This window comes from Erpetoichthys calabaricus, chromosome 15 (assembly GCF_900747795.2).
Source record: "Erpetoichthys calabaricus chromosome 15, fErpCal1.3, whole genome shotgun sequence".
NCBI lineage: Eukaryota > Metazoa > Chordata > Cladistia > Polypteriformes > Polypteridae > Erpetoichthys > Erpetoichthys calabaricus.
In genome coordinates, this window is record NC_041408.2 from 79807855 (window position 1) to 79825979 (window position 18125).

At 40.4% G+C, this 18125-nt stretch overlaps 1 protein-coding gene across 1 annotated transcript in view; it reads left to right on the plus strand.

Annotated features, from left to right (window-relative positions):
* The window catches only part of ptk7b (protein tyrosine kinase 7b), a 226005-nt gene that overhangs the window by 192686 nt on the left and 15194 nt on the right, over positions 1-18125 (plus strand). The window contains exons 7-14 of the mRNA XM_028820158.2: positions 4270-4536; positions 4771-4904; positions 7144-7279; positions 7578-7697; positions 13109-13255; positions 13637-13787; positions 15310-15437; positions 17834-18034. Of these exons, the coding sequence (XP_028675991.1) occupies positions 4270-4536; positions 4771-4904; positions 7144-7279; positions 7578-7697; positions 13109-13255; positions 13637-13787; positions 15310-15437; positions 17834-18034 (1284 nt within the window). The remainder of the gene's footprint in view (positions 1-4269; positions 4537-4770; positions 4905-7143; positions 7280-7577; positions 7698-13108; positions 13256-13636; positions 13788-15309; positions 15438-17833; positions 18035-18125) is intronic.

The window sequence follows — 18125 nt, forward strand, 5'->3', positions numbered from 1 at the left end:
CGGAGCAGCAGGTGGTGTAAGGCATGAATTAACCCAGAATTGAGCACTGGTCTGTCATAAGGACCAGTGTCTTTCTCTCACACACGCACCCACATTTGCTCTGAAAGATTTTCCAAACATATTCAGCCTTCCTTTTTTCAAATTTGCTTGATCCATTGTAGGTTCACAAGTTTCTGCAGGCTTTACTAACATCAGGCTTTTGAAGGATCTGGCTTTGGATGGAGGACCAGTCCATTGCCAGGCACATTCTCTCATTTCTTCATTCTTTTACCAAACCTGATTTGTCCAGTGTAGGTCAGAGAACTTGCGCACATGCCATGCCAATTTTTTAGTGTGACCCTGCAGAATGTACCACCACACTACTGTGTTCCCTGGCCTGTTTCCAGAATGTAGGAGCAGGGCCCTCTGTGGTGTGTAGAAGAGATTAAATCCTGATTATTTAGTTACTTTTGAAAAAAAAAATGCAAGAAAACAGAAGAAAGGCTTGTACCTTTGATGCATTGTCTGCTCCACCTAAAGTTTTCATTCTGTAATTTGATGCTGTCTTAGACGTTCTCGGTTAATTCAATCTTTATTGTTCCGTATTTGATTTTTGAATCGCATTTAATCCTCTAGTCTGAGTATTAAGCTTTCTTTGCATTCCTGAGTCTCCTGAATGATATCTGTATTTAATTGTTTAATTAATTTAATCTGCCACTAAACCGCTAAAAACGGCACTCTCCTGAGTCAGAATTATTCAAATTCCCTAATAATCTGTGTAAGCACTTCTGTCATGGGGATTCATGTTAGACCCATATGGCTGCTTCATTTCAGATGAAATAATTCTCACAACATCGCCTGAAGTAAAGATTTGCAGTGAATGTTGGTGTCTCTGCATCTTAGTCGTGGCTTTTAGAGTCAACCGCAGAACCTTCAAAGCACACAATAAACGCTCATGTGGCGCGCAGGCCTGCTGTGGGTTCGGTCTGCACTCTGAATGCTTTTTAGTCCAGCGCTCATTTCGGATAGCTGGGTGAGCTGGCCACCATTGTTCAAGAATCTGCTCATGAGGCAAGGCTCTTTTGAGACCACCATTACCATTCTTACCTTTAATCGGTTGTGATGATCAATCTATATGGAGTCTACTAGGGTCAGTCACCTTCAATGTCACCACCGTCCAACAGTTCGGAACCACTGTTGTATTTAAACATTTTCTCATCTTTTTTTTTCCTTTCTTTCAGTAAGCTAAAGTACAGTAGCTCTGATCTAAGCTCTGCATAGTAAATGTACTGTTTGTTAACTTTCCACTATTTAAAAGAGTTTTGTAAAACAGAAATATTCAATTCAATTTTATTTTTCCAAGAGGGAATTCTGGTTCCTTCGCAGGTTTTACAGAGGACAATGTGTGTCCAAAATAATAACAGCAAATAAGTAACCACTCCATAACACCTTCAGTGATAAATATCTTACTTTTAGTCACTTTCAGAACACAAAGAACGGTTAAAAATGAATCGTAACAAATAAAAAAAATTCAAAACTTGGTCAAAGACTGAGACAATCAAATGTGCAGCCGGTCGCCACTAGAGCAGTGCCCAACTCTACATGATGTACGTGGCCCAGGAAGAGAGCGGGCAGCCCATGCTGAGCCAGTAGGTGAACTCTCACAGTTGTCAACATGAAAGATTTACTGCAACATTTCAGGCCCCTGCTAGACTGGGCTTTAATGGTGCACTCAACGCATTTTCTATGAATGTTGCATATTTCCTGCTCGTGTGGTGCTCTGCATTCACTGAAATTAAGTGAAATAAAACTCGCATGTCAAACAGCTTCAAAAAGAGATTGCTTTAAGGGGCTCTTGTACCCGTGTCCAGTCCTAAATTCTCATCTCTTTTCCAAGGCAAAAGAAAAGACTAAGTAGGAGCTGTAAACGTGATGTGATTTATGTCTCATTTGGAGCTTTTTTCCATTTTAAGGACACCGTAGCTGCATAACACATGCACGTTTTTGGAAAATGTATTTTAGGTCTAAAACAGCTTGATTTATGTTTATCAAAATGGCCATCGTGCTGTTTAAAGGACAATAAAGAGCCCTCAGCTGTATGCACACTGACTATCACTGAGGCGCAACCTTCTGCATTTTGTTTTTGTAATTTATTTCACATTTTGACAAAATATATGTAAGCAGTTTAGAAAGTAAACTCGCACTGTTTAAATCCTTTGAAGATGAGTTTGGTACATGTATCATCTCATCTCACTGTTGGAGTGGTTTAAGATGTGAGAAAGATGGACTGAGACGACAGAAAAATGAAAGCGTACGGGTCAGGTGTTTTTGTTGTGTTAGATTTTATTGTGCAGTCTCACTGAAAAAAGGAACTTGGTAAGTGAATGGGTGGATAATGCTGCTTATATCACTGGACAACACAATTTTTAGAAAGTTTTTCTTCTTGGAAATGTTTTGCTGATTCTGATGGACAGACTCAAGCTGATCACAAATATTCTCTTAGATTGATTGTATCTGATAGGAATTTGGAGAAATACAAAATTACCTTTGATTTGAATCGAGTTTGTTTAATCGCTTAATGATGCTGAGCGCATTGCATTCATTTAAATGTACTTTGTGGCTTGAGTTTCATTTGTCCTTGGCGTTTAATGCTTCTCCTTTCAGTGTCCAACAAAGGTCAGCCATCATTGATGGATTCTAATTAACCCTAATGAGGCTTTCCCTTCGTTGTGATATATTGGTGAAACTTTTCACCATTTTTGTCACTGACTGCACCAAGAGTCAGCAGTGTGTGAATTCAGAGTTAGAATCTTTAGCAACGTGTTGCACTTTATGTTGTCAGCCAGCTGGAAGTAGTTTGTTGCTCTGTAGCTGCCAAGAAACTTCTTCCTTCCATGTGTCTTTCTTTGGCCCCACTAGAAAAATCTTCAAACTGCTTGTCCTTGATGACATGTCCAATTTGTGGACAAACAAAAATGTATTCCTTAATTTTGGCAACAGAATCGAAAATCCTTCACATTTGTTGTTCATTGTTGTCATGAAATTTTTCTTCAGCCCAATTTTTATATGAAATGGAGGCAAAAAATATATTTGTTGGATTGATAAGTGGTTTCAATGCCCTTATGGGTCAGCCAGTTCCTTTTAATGTAGTCAGACTCTTCAGTGCGGCTGTCCATTCACAGTGTTTGGTTTAACCAAGCTGCAGTGCCACAAGTTTCAGATCACTGCAGAAGTTCCAGCTGTGCTTCTTGTACTGGATATGTATGTTTAGAATATGAGAGGAAATTACAGAAGTAGATGATTGCAATAAAGCGGTACATGATAAGAAAATTTAAAGGTGATTTTTGTGATCAGCAGACCGATATTAGTAACACACACCCAAAAGCGTTCAGACAGCAAAACCTTTGTTTTACAGTGTAAGCAGCATAAATGTCAGTGATTTTATTTGACATGCTGCTTCGTCACATCTTTCCCTCAGTTGTCAGTAAGGTGCAGTACCCACTTTATCGGACTCATTTGCAGCAGCAGGTGCTTCAGGTTTTGTCTTTGACATCTGCTCTCACATACAGTACCTCATTGTGTGCCTTTAAAATTTTCTTGAGTTTGTAGTAAAATGTCTTTGTCCCAATATTAACTGGTTTCCACTGATGGGATGTCAAATACAATTGAGTTACGTTTATAAGGCGGGAGTTATAACTCCGTCTTGAACACAAGACCCACCCCTCTGATATACCCTATTTCAAAGAGCTAGCTATTCTAGTCCACAGAAGGCGCAGGTTTTGGGTTGAGAGAGTCCCTGTTGGCACGTTTCCCTTTATGAGTGTGTCTTCGTGCCGATCCGAAAGTAGCCAATGCCATTTGATTTGCTCAGATCTCGAATCAACCAGCTGTAGAGCCTAAGCACTGAGTGGTGGCAGCGCCATCTGCTGTTTTTTTTTGAAATACCATCATAACAGAGCCTCATGTTGGGTGTACAGGCCCATCTCATTCTTTCTGGTCTAGTAGACCACTGCTGCTAATCTCCTTACTTAAGTTTAGTGTTTTCTTACTCTGATGTTTGAACGTTTTTTTCCTTTTAGTTCCTGTCAATTGCTGACTTTGTTTCAAGAATGTTTTGCGTTATCCTGCCATTCACTTCATTTATCTGCTGTCCATCAAATTAGACCTCATATAAAGTGTCCTGATTGTTTCCAATACAAAAAAAATGTGTACTTTATTGCAGTTAGTTTAAAAAAGGAATTGTTGACCTAATGAGTCTTTTTTTTTTTTTTTTCTTTTTTCTGTTGATAGAGATTGAAGACATGCTGCCACTCAACCCAGTGGTGTTTACTGCAGACACAAGCCAGCGTGTAGTTTGTAGGCCTCCTCGGGGACACCCAGATCCCACAGTATGGTGGGAGAAAGATGGACAGCGTTTTACTTCCAGCGGACGTGTCTACCAAGATGGCAATTCTCTGTTCTTCAGCCCAGCGGAAGGGGGTGACTCTGGAAAGTATACTTGTGTGGCAGAGAACAGAGCAGGGCAGAGAAGAAGAGACGCAGTGGTGACAGTGGCCAGTAAGTAGCGTGTGCTTAGCTTACCTCAGATCTGACACAAAGCGTCACACAAATGTGTTTTTAATTTCTCAGAAAACAAAAATAAGGTGTTGAGTTGTTCTGTAAAGTTCATTACCTGTGTGTGCTTGAGTGATCATATTTGTGGAAGATGCAATTGGGACTTTTTAGTTACTTTTTTTTTTTTTGTTATGAATAGTCAACAGCCATTATCGTGTTCTTTCTTTTATGTTGCAGCCATACCAGAATGGGTGTTGAAGCCTGAGGACACGTCTTTGGATGAGGGCAAGCCGGGATACTTACACTGTAAATCAAAAGGAATACCCACCCCCTCGGTCACCTGGTATCGCAACGGACTCAATATCACAGGCGTATGTAGTTGACTGAAATTTAATAAGCCATTTAAGTAAATGGGAAGAAATAATGAGTGATCAGCTGTCATCTCTGTGCACAGCTCCATATGCTCTGACTGATTTGATTATTTTTAAGTAAGTTTGTGTGTGTGTATATATATGTATGTATATACTGTGTGTGTGTGTGTGTATATATATATATATATATATATATATATATATATATATATATATACAGTAATCCCTCCTCCATCGCGGGGGTTGCGTTCCAGAGCCACCCGCGAAATAAGAAAATCCGCGAAGTAGAAACCATATGTTTATATGGTTATTTTTATATTGTCATGCTTGGGTCACAGATTTGCGCAGAAACACAGGAGGTTGTAGAGAGACAGGAACGTTATTCAAACACTGCAAACAAACATTTGTCTCTTTTTCAAAAGTTTAAACTGTGCTCCATGACAAGACAGAGATGACAGTTCTGTCTCACAATTAAAAGAATGCAAACATATCTTCCTCTTCAAATGAGTGAATGTGAAGCACCGCGGCACAAAGCTGTTGAAGGCAGCAGCTCACACCCCCTCCGTCAGGAGCAGAGAGAGAGACAGAGTTTGTTTTTCAGTCAAAAATCAATACGTGCCCTTTGAGCTTTTAAGTATGCGAAGCACCGTGCTGCATGTCGTTTCAGGAAGCAAATGCACAAAAGATAGCAAAGTGAAGATAATCTTTCAGTATTTTTAGACGAGCGTCCGTATCGTCTAGGTGTGCGAACAGCCCCCCTGCTCACACCCCCTACGTCAGGATCACAGATAGTCAGCGCAAGAGAGAGAGAGAAAAGTAAGCTGGGTAGCTTCTCAGCCATCTGCCAATAGCGTCCCTTGTATGAAATCAACTGGGCAAACCAACTGAGGAAGCATGTACCAGAAATTAAAAGACACATTGTCCGCAGAAATCCGCGAACCAGCAAAAAATCCGCGATATATATTTAAATATGCTTACATATAAAATCCGCGATGGAGTGAAGCCGCGAAAGGCAAAGCACCATATAGCGAGGGATCACTGTATAAAGTATACTTGTATAAATTTGTGTGTGCATGTAGCATATACAGTACACGTGTATAAAATGCTGTATATGTGTATTTATATGTAAGTATGTACAGTATATGCATACTTGTGTATACTGTATGTGTTTGTGTATGTGGGCAGGTGTGTGTAGAGTGTATTTTGTTTTATTACTCATAAATATGTGAATGCGGGAGGTCAATGTACAGCAGGTTTTTGTTGCAACCATTTTCTTCTTCTAGGGTCTTTTCTTACTGTTTTTAGTGTAGCTTCTCCTTCAAGTAGATAAGTATGGTTTTTAACTTCACAGTGATCTGCTGTAGATTCCAAGATCTTAACACACTCTATTCAAGGTCTCAGGAGTTATACTGGCAGCACTGGGTGCAGGGTTGTAATCAACACTGGACAGGGGGTGAGTCCATCACAGGGCCCAGTTTACAGTGTTTTAGCAAAACGCTGTGATGTCAAAATAATGTGCTAAAAAAAATAAAAAATCGGACATTATCAACGGCCACCATGACAGCTGCTGTGAATCCAAAAACAAGCCTGAAGCCTGTGTCTCCTGAGATTGTGCTGCTGAGCTTAGCTCTGTAAGTTAAGCACATTGACATAAATTTATCGGATTTCTGAAATATTAGACAGATCATTTCAACCTAGAGAAGGAATAATGGCGATCGCTCTTGAATTTGCCTCAGGAAGTTGATCTTTGTGGACACTTCCTCTCTTTTCTGCCCATGGCTATTGGAAGTACTGTATATGTGAAGCAGAGGCAGTCTAACAGAGTGCAGTGGACATGTGCAGACTACAAAATTCGTAAGTGTAACCTGGTGAAGGGTTTACACAGCTACATATTCAGGTTACCAATAACAAAAGTAATGGTACACATGGCATTTTTGAAACCATATTTCTGTGAATAAGTGGCTATTAAAGCACTTGTAAATGTACATAATGAGGAGGTAGGATTTGAACCAAGGACCCTGACTTGGTGTCCCCCTTATAAACTTTTAATCGTTTATTTTTTTCGTTAACCAATTGCTGTTGAGCATATTTGATTAATAAGAGAGAGAAAAAAATCCTCTTCATTTGCCAGTTTTTAATGATGTCAGATTTTTGTCATTAATATCTTAAAAGGTGTGACAAACCAAATTAAAGTCTTCCTGAAGATGACACATTTTATTTTTCCTCTTAATTTTCTTAGGATGCTCGATTTGAAGTGTTTGAAAATGGAACCCTGCGTATCAACAATGTGGAAGTGTATGATGGTACAGTGTACAAGTGCATCTGCAGCACATTTGCAGGACACATAGAAGGCAACGCTCGCGTGAATGTCTTAGGTGAGTGTCACATTCGGAGCTCCTTTCACCATCTGTTACAGATGTTCCTCAAAGTGGCTTTCTTAAAGTTTTTATTACTGTACCTGTGATCAGCTCCCTGGTCTTTGTTCACAAAGTAGACTACATATGTCAGTCTAATTTAAACCACTTTGGGAAGTTGAGGGTGGGTGAGCCAGTCTATCATGATATCTTACACATTCATTTCCAAGATATATGAATTTGCCTGCATGTTCCTTTATTACGCTTAACAATGACTTTGCCAGATTTCCACTGATCGATCTCTCCCTCTGCGTTTCAGAGCGGTTAAAGTTCACACCACCCCCACAGCCCCAGCAGTGTATGGAGCTGGATAAAGAGGCCTCTATGCTGTGCTCAGCCACAGGCCGTGTGAGGCCAACCATCATGTGGAAGAAAGCAGGTTAGTGTGTGCTGTTACCAGAAAAAAAGGCCCCATTCACTTTGCTTTCTGGGCCGACATACCTGTGGGTTAGTCCATCCAGTGGGCTTGCAGCTGCAGCATTGAGTTTAAGAGCTGCGCTTATTGGCTGCAATAATGTGGAAGCCAAAGGTAAAAATGGGGAATTCATCTTGCGCATCTGTGAATTGGTCTTAAACATTAAGAAGCCTAATATGAAACATGTAACTCAAGTTGTGGTTACTGGATGTTAAGGTCAACCTGAGTGGAGTAAAACAATTCTATTTTTTGACAGCATGAATATGCATCCGGGGTTGTGGTAGCAGACTACAACATGAATCACATCTTTGGGTGGTCTTACTTAAGTTGTTATCTTCATCTTTGGTATTTCAGAAATGTTACTGTGACTCTAGGTAGTACTTGCAAAATGTCGGTGGTCGTCTGAAATATTAGAAACTCATAAATTAAACTCTAAATTGAACACGTTTGGACAGTGTCATGTGCATGGTGTGTGTCTAGGTCTGAAAGCACATAAATAAACAATTGCTCCTGGCATTCTACAACTTAGTGATTATGGAAAGTTAGAAAAGTGTGCAGTTTTTTTTTTTTTTTTGCTGCCAAATAGGACAATATGGATATGGACAATACTTGCGCCATTTCATTTTTACTTTAAATTGCATGGAGTGTGAAAAGGACTACAGTATATAAAGGAGGAAAGTGCACAAATGCGGGTTCATTTCATTTTATTCATATGCAGAGGGCAAAACTCAAAACATATCCATCCATCCATTTTCTTAACCCACTTGTCCAGAGCTCAGTACATTGAAAAAAAAAATACAAAGTTCACTTAAATATTATTTTTCTTCTTGGTTATTAATACACTTGATCCAGTGGTCACATGCTTGTTTGCCAGACCCGTGTCACAGGCACACTGAGTATTGTTAGCTGTAGTAGATGTGGATGGGTGACATAATTGTTCTTCATCTGTGATGCTTGTGAGGCCACTCCTGAACTTATTGATCCATTTGTAGACACTTTGCTGTTTCCATACTGTGCTGAAAGTTGACAATGGATCTGTGATCTGGTCCGGTTTAAATGAAGGAGTATTAGACATACTTTTAGCATAGAAGAATGAATGTGGTCTGACAGGTAGTGCCATCTCCTGCTACACCCTCATTAGCTTAAATCGCGTGACCACACACACTTTTCACAGAGTGGCTGACAGTGATGTATCGTTCAGTCAGCGAGCTGTGATTGAATTTCTTGTTAAAGAAGAAATTTGTGCAGCTGACATTTACTATGGGCTTCATGTACACGGAGATGCACAGTACTCCGTGAAGGTGGGTGAAGCATTTTTAAGGTGGTTTCACTGACTTCCAAGATCAGCCTTGTAGTAATCGCCATCAGACAGCCTCAGTGCCTTTGGGCGGCTAGAATGGAGTTCTTTCATAAGGGTATCTGGAAACTACCTGTATGATGGGAAAAATGTGTCCAAAGAAGTGGAGATTTTGTAGAAAAGTAAATCAAGGTGTGTACATTGGTTACACCTTGCCTGATGAAGGGGCCTTAGCTGCCTCGAAAGCTTGCATTTGTAATCGATTTAGTTAGCCAATAAAAGGGGTCATTTCACCCTACTATCTCCTGTATCAATCTATGGCTAACACGGTACAACACTCTACTGCTATAGGTGTGTACATTAGATATACTTGATTAATCCCAAAGTAGGAATTCAGATGCCTACCACAGCGAAACAAAACACATTGATACCTAAAATATACCAATACTGACTCAAAATACAATATAAGACAACCGAATAGAAACATGTTGAAAAATAAATGCTATTCTGAAATAATAACTAGTAAATTGAGGCATGCTATTTTCCTAATGCTTCTGGTGGGAGTGAAGGAAGGGACATCAGAAGAAAGCAGTGAAGTTCCCAGTGGCCAAGATCCCCAGAGGTGGTGCTTATTGCGCTGTGGAGACAGGAGTCTGTAGCTGAAAGGACTCCAAGAGACTTCCCCCTGGAAAGGGGACAGGCAGAATTGTTCACAATGGCATCTGATTTTATCCCCATCCTCTTTTCCACAACAGCCTCCAGGGTGTCAGTCAGTTGTAATATATCATTCTTGTTTTGTCCAGCATCAACACTCCCCAATTCAAAAAAAATGATTGCTCATTCATTTCAGTAAGACCCTCATACATTCAGCCCACAAAAAAACAGAAGATGCAGCAGCCACATTGAGAACGGTCTAACACACCATTCGTTAAGCTGACCAGTGTGAACCTTGTGTTGATGCAACTTAGAGAATAAAACATGCAAATCAACTGCGGCGGCGGCCAGCAGTACGTTCAGACTTTATTGCAGGTACTTTTGGGCTTTTTGATCCCTATATATGTGACTCAAAGCATTAAGATAAAAAGGTGCAACACAAAATGATTTCAAAACATACAAAATCAAAAGCAAATACTTTTTGGTAGTGTCTTTCCAAAGTGTAATTGAATATATACAGTAGTGCGTTTGTCATAAACTGTCACTTATAGACGCACAGCAGAGTCGCGTACAAAGAGCTGTGGTCGCCGCTAAAAACAGGCAAGGAGGCCTGGGCAGCCGTCTATCACATATGACATGGACATTCATAAAACAATGAATCAAATTAAAAATGTTCATTTAAATTATTAAAGTAAAATCTAATTCTTTTGCATAGTTTTATAGTCTAATATGCTGTTAGGGCTCTGACAATATTTTATCATTTATATTATTATTTATCTTTCAAGAAGAACTGTAGGATCAGCCGGCAAGATAGAGTGGGCTGTACAGTTAATCGTGGCTTTCTGTTATATTGCAGTATTTCATTTTACTATAATAAATGGCATTCATTTCATGTGGAACTGTTGAAAATTCATATTTAGATACCACACTGCTTTCAAATGCAGAAGATAGAAACACAGATTTGATGGAAAGTAATAGATAATAAAGTATACAGATTACATTTATAAGTGGTCTGTGCTTCATTTCCATCTCCTGTTTTTATACTTCGTACCTGTTAAATAATTATGAGTTGCTACATTTTAAAATATTAGGAACGGAATATACAATTGAATTTTGAAGGTATTCTGATCATTTCTTGGCAGCACGATGGTGCAGTGGGTTAGTGCTGCTGCTTCATAGATCCAGTGTGCCAGGTTTGAACCCCATGCCCAGCTATTGTCCATTGGAGTTTGCATGTACACCCCGTGTGTGGGATATTCCCACGTTGGCTATGGTAGATTGTGCCCTGTGTGCCCATTGATAATTCCAGCCTTGTGCAAAGCTCCAGATTTGGATTAAGCAAATTTATGAATACATCAAGTAATTAATGTGAGTGTATTATGTAAATTAAATGCAGTGTTTTAATAGGATAAGTAGGACCTTGAGTGGGTTTTTGCACAAAGACCGCTTAAGTTAATTGAATATCTCATTGGATATAAAAATGGTTTGTGGTATCAACATGAAAAATCCCCTTCATCCCCTCTGCGAGGCGTTCTCTCAAAGCATGTTTCACTATAGGCTCATTGTGTGCTATGAAGCCACCTCTGGAGGGGTCAGATAATTTGGTGCTTCCTCCTGACACCCCAAAATAAATACTTACGCTCTGCACTGGCACACTGATTCCCTAAACAAAATGTTACTTAAGTCGTTTTATGCCCATCTCCATTCTACTACTCAATAGTAAATGTTAATAAATATCCTAAAATAAACCTGCAAAATGCTAGAAGGTTCTTTAAACATTTTCAATAAATATACATTAAAGATGTGTTTTAAAAATTGCAAAGTTATAACATATCCTATTCATATCTAAAATAATACTGTGTTGAAGATTTTAAACTAGCTAAAATGCAAAATCAAATAGAGTATCTAGAATACTTATATTTAGGGATGCACCGATACCGAAACGGGTATCTGGTATCGGCCTCGATACCACATTTTCTAAAGTACTCGTACTCGCTAAAAGTCCCCCGATACCGGGGACCGATACCACGGTCTGAGAAATGTCTATGTTTGAGCGGCGTGTAAGGGGTTAATCACAGGCGCCGAGTGCCCGCCCCCAGGCCCCGCCTGCAGCTCAGAGCGGGGAGAAGGCGAGGCGAGACATGTCAGCCGTGTGGAACTATTTCAAAGTGAATGAAGACGACAAAACAAAGGCGGACTGCAAATTGTGCTCAGCGAAATTGTCCAGAGGAGGCTCAAAAGGTAGCGCATTTAACACAAGTAATTTAATCAAGCACCTAAAATCCCAACACGACAACGAGTACAAAGAGTTTACCCACGCTTCTAAACCAACACAACCCACGCTGCAGCAAACTCTTGCAAGACGAGAGAAAATGTTCAGAGACGATCCACGTGCTGTGAAAATAACAGGCAATTATCAAGTACATTGCATTGAGTGACCAGCCACTCTCGGAGGTAGAAAATGTGGGATTCCTGCGTCTCCTCCATGTTCTGGAGCCCAGATATGATGTCCCAAGCCGCCGCTACATGACTGACACGGAGCTGCCTAAACTACACGACTCCGTGAAAAAACATATCCACAGCCTACTGCAAGCCTCCTCTGCGTTTAGTTTCACCACGGATATTTGGACAAGCAGTGTTAGCCCCGTGTCGCTAATTAGCCTAACCTCCCAGTGGATAGACGAGAGTTTCTTGTTTTTTTTGTTAAATTATATGACTAAAGCTGTTACCTGTAAATTTAAATCATGTTTTTATTAAGTACTCGGTATCGGCAAGTACTCGGTATCGGCGAGTACTGAAATGCAAGTACTCGTACTCATACTCGTTTTCCAAAAAAGTGGTATCGGTGCATCCCTACTTATATTTGTTCAGATTAAAGTACTTTAAAGAAACTTAAAGAGAGATGTGAGGGTTAGTAGTGTGGTTCATTTTGCACTTTCTGTGTAACTCGGTATTCATGATTTATTAATTGATTGTATTTGTATTATTTATCCTGTGTCTGTATCCCTGTTTTTTTATGTTTCTGCTGTTGTGTGCATGTGAATCTCCCCTTAGAATTAATAAAGTTTATCTAATCAAATCTAACAGAGACCCGTATGTAAAAAATGGGGACCTTTTAGTGCATTGATTTGGTGTATGGTCATGTAACGCTGTCTAGTTTGATAATCTTGCCATCCACCCTTCCATCAATTTTTCAAATTCTTTACAGTCTTAAGGAATAATCAGTCCAATCTTTTTTATAAAACAGGAACAAAGAATGTTTTCTGGCCACATCAGTGCTATCTAAAGTGGTGAATCTGTCTACTTGCGTGTGTGTGTTTGTGTGTGTGTGTGCGCATGAATCTTCAATGTGGTGAATTAAGTAGGAATCAAAACATTTGGGATCTTTCCCTATTGCATTTTGACTCCCTATTTCTTTTCTTAGATGCCAGTATCCCACCTCATGTGGAGCAAAATGGAGGAACACTAATTTTTAGAAAAGTGACACGCAGCGATTCTGGAAACTACACTTGTACTGCCTCCAATAGTCAACAAGGGGAGATACAGGCCATGGTGCATCTCAGCGTAGCAGGTAATGGGATGTGAACCGCGTAGTGTGCTGGGCCGGCATTTATTATTAGCCACACATGGTCCCAACAATCTGCAGGTCATGACTTTTTTTCTGGGGTGTTTTGGTGCAGGTTTACTTTATTTTTATTAAGTGGAGTACATGACTGCACACCATTGAATTTAAGAGTTTATTTTAGTGTTGTTTGTTCAGGGAAGCTTGCACAAAGACAAGTTTCTTTATTGCATCTTAAATGAAAGCAGCATGTCGTTGGCTTTTCTGTAGCTACTCCTGTACTTCTGATTATTGCTGTCGGCCCACCAGCAGTCTCTGTCATGCAGTGTGCTGCTAGTTTGAATGTAACTGCCGCCCTGCTTAGCTGCATCATTTTTCTTTTCTTTTCAGTTTTTGTCAGTTTCAAATTAGAGCCTGAAATCACAACCGTTTATCAGGGGCACACAGCTATTCTACACTGCCAGGCTGTTGGAGACCCCGTCCCTTCCATTCAGTGGAAGATCAAGGACAGAATTCTGGATGCTGGAAAATCATCACCAAAGTAAGTCTAAAGTGGTCTTAAATCTTTGCAAGTATTGACATTTCATGGACATTTTTGACAGTACATTTTTATTTTAATCGTCAATGTGATGACTCCGGTTTGCTCCTGTCAGAGTTCTAATTAGAATTTAAACTGGAGTGACACACTAAGGTTAAATTCAATGAAATCTGTCATTAGCCTTCCGAAGACATGGCTTTGGCAACTGTGATGGTGCATCTACTTGTAAGACTTCTCATTTAAAAGAGAAGTCCACTTAAAAATATTTTCTCTGTCAGTTGCTAATCCCATGCGGTTTGTAGTGGTGGCCAAGGAAAAAATGTAATCTCGTGTTTACATGCTGATAGAATGGGAGTCTATGATGACCGAAGCTGGACAGTAGCAAACATCAAGAATGTCCATGAGAATGTCTCGGGTACATCATGTCCACATGTCAAGTCATAAAGCCGTATGCTCACAACTTGCACAACACATGCTTTTTTTTTGCTGTTATATTGTTGAATACATAAAATTAAAGCAGTGACAAAGACTGTTCACACAGGGTCCGCTCTTTTGAATTGAAAACCCACCTCTCTCCTTCATTTCATTTTTAGGTGGAATGTTCCTTTAGGGTTAATTTTTAACTCATGTCATTACTCTGAGCTCTGCTGGGAACAGTGGGTGTAGACCATGAGTAGATAAGCAGATACTGTAGCATGTCATTGGATAGCTAAATGTGACGTATAAACTGAACACTACTTCACATGCCTAAAACGTCCAGAGTTAACAAATTGTTTGTAAGGTAGGAATGCAGAGAACAGGAGAGAATTAAAAACATGGAAAATAACATCAGTAATAACTGAGTTGGGAGAAATATATTTTTTCCCAGGATGATGATAACCAGATATTGACTTCCTAAAAGAATGTGAAATGGACAGAATACAGGAAAGGAGTGTGTGTTTTATTAGAAGTTGGAGTGGACCTTGTGGATGAACACGGCTTAGCAGTCATTGGTGTCTTCATGTCCACTTGTAATCAGATGCTGTGGTTAGTATGCAAAAAAAAGAGTGTTTTCTGTCTGGAGCTGTTCAGTCCCAGTGTCCTCCAGAACAGTAGGAGGCTTTTGAGGTGGCTTGCCATCTGATATGTAATGAAGCTTTAAGGCACAGGATTTGAACATCACAACTCACTCATTAGCCAATAGGAAGTTTAAAAGTTCAGTCCAATACCCTGTCAAACCAAAAGTCATTGCAGCATATTGGCAGGACATGCACGTGAGAATTTCGTTGCACTCTGTACAAATGACAAATGTGAAATGTGTCCACAGCATGTTGGGAGGAGTAGCCTGAGTGGACCCATTTGCAAAGCATTTTCCGGGAATTCCGTGTGAATTTGTCCCTGCAAAAAGGAGGTCTGCTCTTCCCAGCTGAACACTGTGTCCCTATCTCATTCTGTAACTGGTTAAAGTGCGGATCGATCGGTGGATTTTAAAATCGAGATTCTGATTTGAACACTTTTAACATAATTCACAATTCTGTCGTCACAGGTTTCAGAAAATGCCAAATGGTTCGTTGGTGATTAGTGACGTTACCACAGATGACTCAGGAAAATACACTTGTATAGCCGGAAACAGTTGTAACATCAAGCACAAGGACGCAGACCTCTATGTCGTTGGTAAGGAGCTGGCGGAGCATGTAAAAGCCCAGCCAATGTTTTTCACTTCATGGAATGTATTTTGTCTTTTTGTCTCCTAAGATGTACTGTAGGTGTTTACAAAAATAGCAAAACATTACCTTGTTGGGCAGCTAAACTTTATTTCAACAAAAGTAAGGTGAACGTTTAGTTTTTATTGGTTTCCACTGAGTTCACTGTAATGAAAGTGGGCATTCCTGGTATTGGTAGCTTTGTCTTCCCTGATGGATGCCTGCAAACTAGGATTTTGTAAGGTGAGGCAAGTTTTCATTCCATTTGTGCCGTGATACATTCTTTACTTTAAATATTTTTGATCACCATTAGTTCACCAAGGACTTCTCTGTCAAGAAAGCGTCCAGAGCTGTTGCAGGCTTCTAGAAATATTCAGACCTTGACTCCGATACTAGAAATTTTAATCATGGGTGGGTCTCTCTCTTAACTTTGTAAAGGCAACTGTTAAATGTGTGGAAGCTCAAAAGCTCTTGACTGTTTTCCATACCACTGGAGTTTGTTCTGGTGGACAAGTAGGTTGCTTCAATTGGCCCTTGAGTCACAGAGAAGGACTGTTGTTTGAACTGGACTTCTGTGCTAGTCCTGGAGTGTCCATAACAAACACCATGTTCATACACAGAGATACGCAGGAGTGTGATTAACACCGGAGTACCATGGGCCAAAACTTCAGTCATCAGCTTTATAATTGTGTCATCTAAGAATGTATATCCTGGAAGCTTTGGGTAAGAAGTGGTGCTGAACTCTCAGTTAACCAGCACTTGGTTGGGAGATAGATGGAGCTCTGGCTAGACAGACCCAGAAAACCCCAGACAGACAGGGAAATAGCTGATGTCTTTCTTTAAGGTGAATTTGGCTCCCACCTCCAGGAGAGCTTCTTCTGCACTTTAGGACAGGTCAGGAATGTTGGGTATGAATGGACCATGGTCAAGACGTAAGCAGTGGCAGCAGCTGCAAGAAGCTGTGGTCAGAAATGGTGCTGGTGCCTGACACAGCAGTAACCATAGAACCTACTGGTGATTGTCAACATTAAGAGAAACTGTTGAGTTGAAGAAGGGTCCCTGTTGTGTAATGTCAGCAAAAAGATGTCCAGATTTGGCCTGCCAGTACATCTTAGTCAAGAAGGCAGCAGCTACAGCAGTTGCAAAATCAAAAGTCCATGTGTGGGTGTACTTTGGTAAGGACATGGAGAAGACCTTTGAATAACCTGAAAACTTGTTTATGTGGAGGTTGAAATGCTTTCACACACTCAGTATTAAGTTGAGATCGGTCAGTGTCGGCACTGGAGTCTGCCAAGGTTCCATCTTCTCTCCTCTCCTGTTTGTGATGTTCATAGACAGAATATTAAGGGGCAGCCGAGCATTGGAGAGCATCCAGTTGGAGAACACAGAGATGCATTTCTACTCCATGCTGATTAAGGTGTTTTCTCTACCCCACCATGCTGTGATCTCTGACTTGAATGGTTCACAGCCAAGTGTGATGTGGTTGGGATGAGATTCAGTATATCTCAGTCTGAAGTCATGGTTCTCCTCGGATCATAATGGAATGTTCTTTCAGGTAAGGGGTATGCAGCTGACCCAAGTGAAGGAGTTTGAATAACTTGGGGTCTTTTTCACAAGTGATGATACGAGGTAATCATGAGAATGACTAAGAAGTCAATGTAGTGGCAGCAGTTTTTTGGATGTTGTACTGGTCCATGGTAGTGAAGCAGGAGTTGAATCTTCAGACAAAGCTATTGATCTACTGGCCAATCTATATATTCCTCTGCACCTATGGTCACGATTTCTGGGTAGTGACCAAAAGAATGATATTATGAGGATAAGCAGCCAAAATAAGGTTGTTGTACAGTGCTGCTGGGCTCACTCTTTCTTGATTGGATGAGGCTCAGAGAAATGGGAGGACCTTGAAGTAGGACTGTTGCTCCCCCAGGTGAAATGAAGCAGTCATGCTGATTTTTGGGCCTCTAGCTGGAATGTCCGAGTCGTTGATATTCAAGGCACAGCCATCTGGAAAGTGACCCAGGTGTATGTCCTAGATGTACTGGAGGGTTTTTTTCTCTTAGCTGGCTGGGGAGCATCTGGGAATTGCCCAGGAGATGGTGAAAGTGCTCAAGATAGGGTGGCTTGGCTGAGCCAGGGCTGTGTGTTGCTACTTCAGACTTTATCAGTATAAGTGGAGTGAGAATCATGACGAGACATGCTAATGACAAGTGTTACACATTATACTTTAAATTCTGCAGTGTACTCTGGTCTCCAGAAACTTTTTATTAAAGTTGAATTCCCCTTATTAGAGGATGTTTGTCTTTAAGAAGCTGTCATGGTTTCTAGCATATTGCATAAAACATATTGCATTCATTTTTTTTTATACAGAAAAGCCAGAAACTACAGGAAACAATGAAAATGGGCAGACACCCTACAAGATGATCCAAACTATTGGCCTGTCTGTGGGAGCCGCAGTGGCCTATATAATAATCGTCCTGGGCTTAATGTTTTACTGCAAGAAACGCCGAAATGCCAAACGGATGCAGAAGACGCCAGAGGGAGAAGAACCAGAGATGGAGTGCCTGAATGGTTAGTGAACAGGCATTAGAAAGTAATAAAACAGTGCAGACAATAAAATGCTTTTCATAATAGTGAACTTTCTGGTGTTCTAAAAACACAC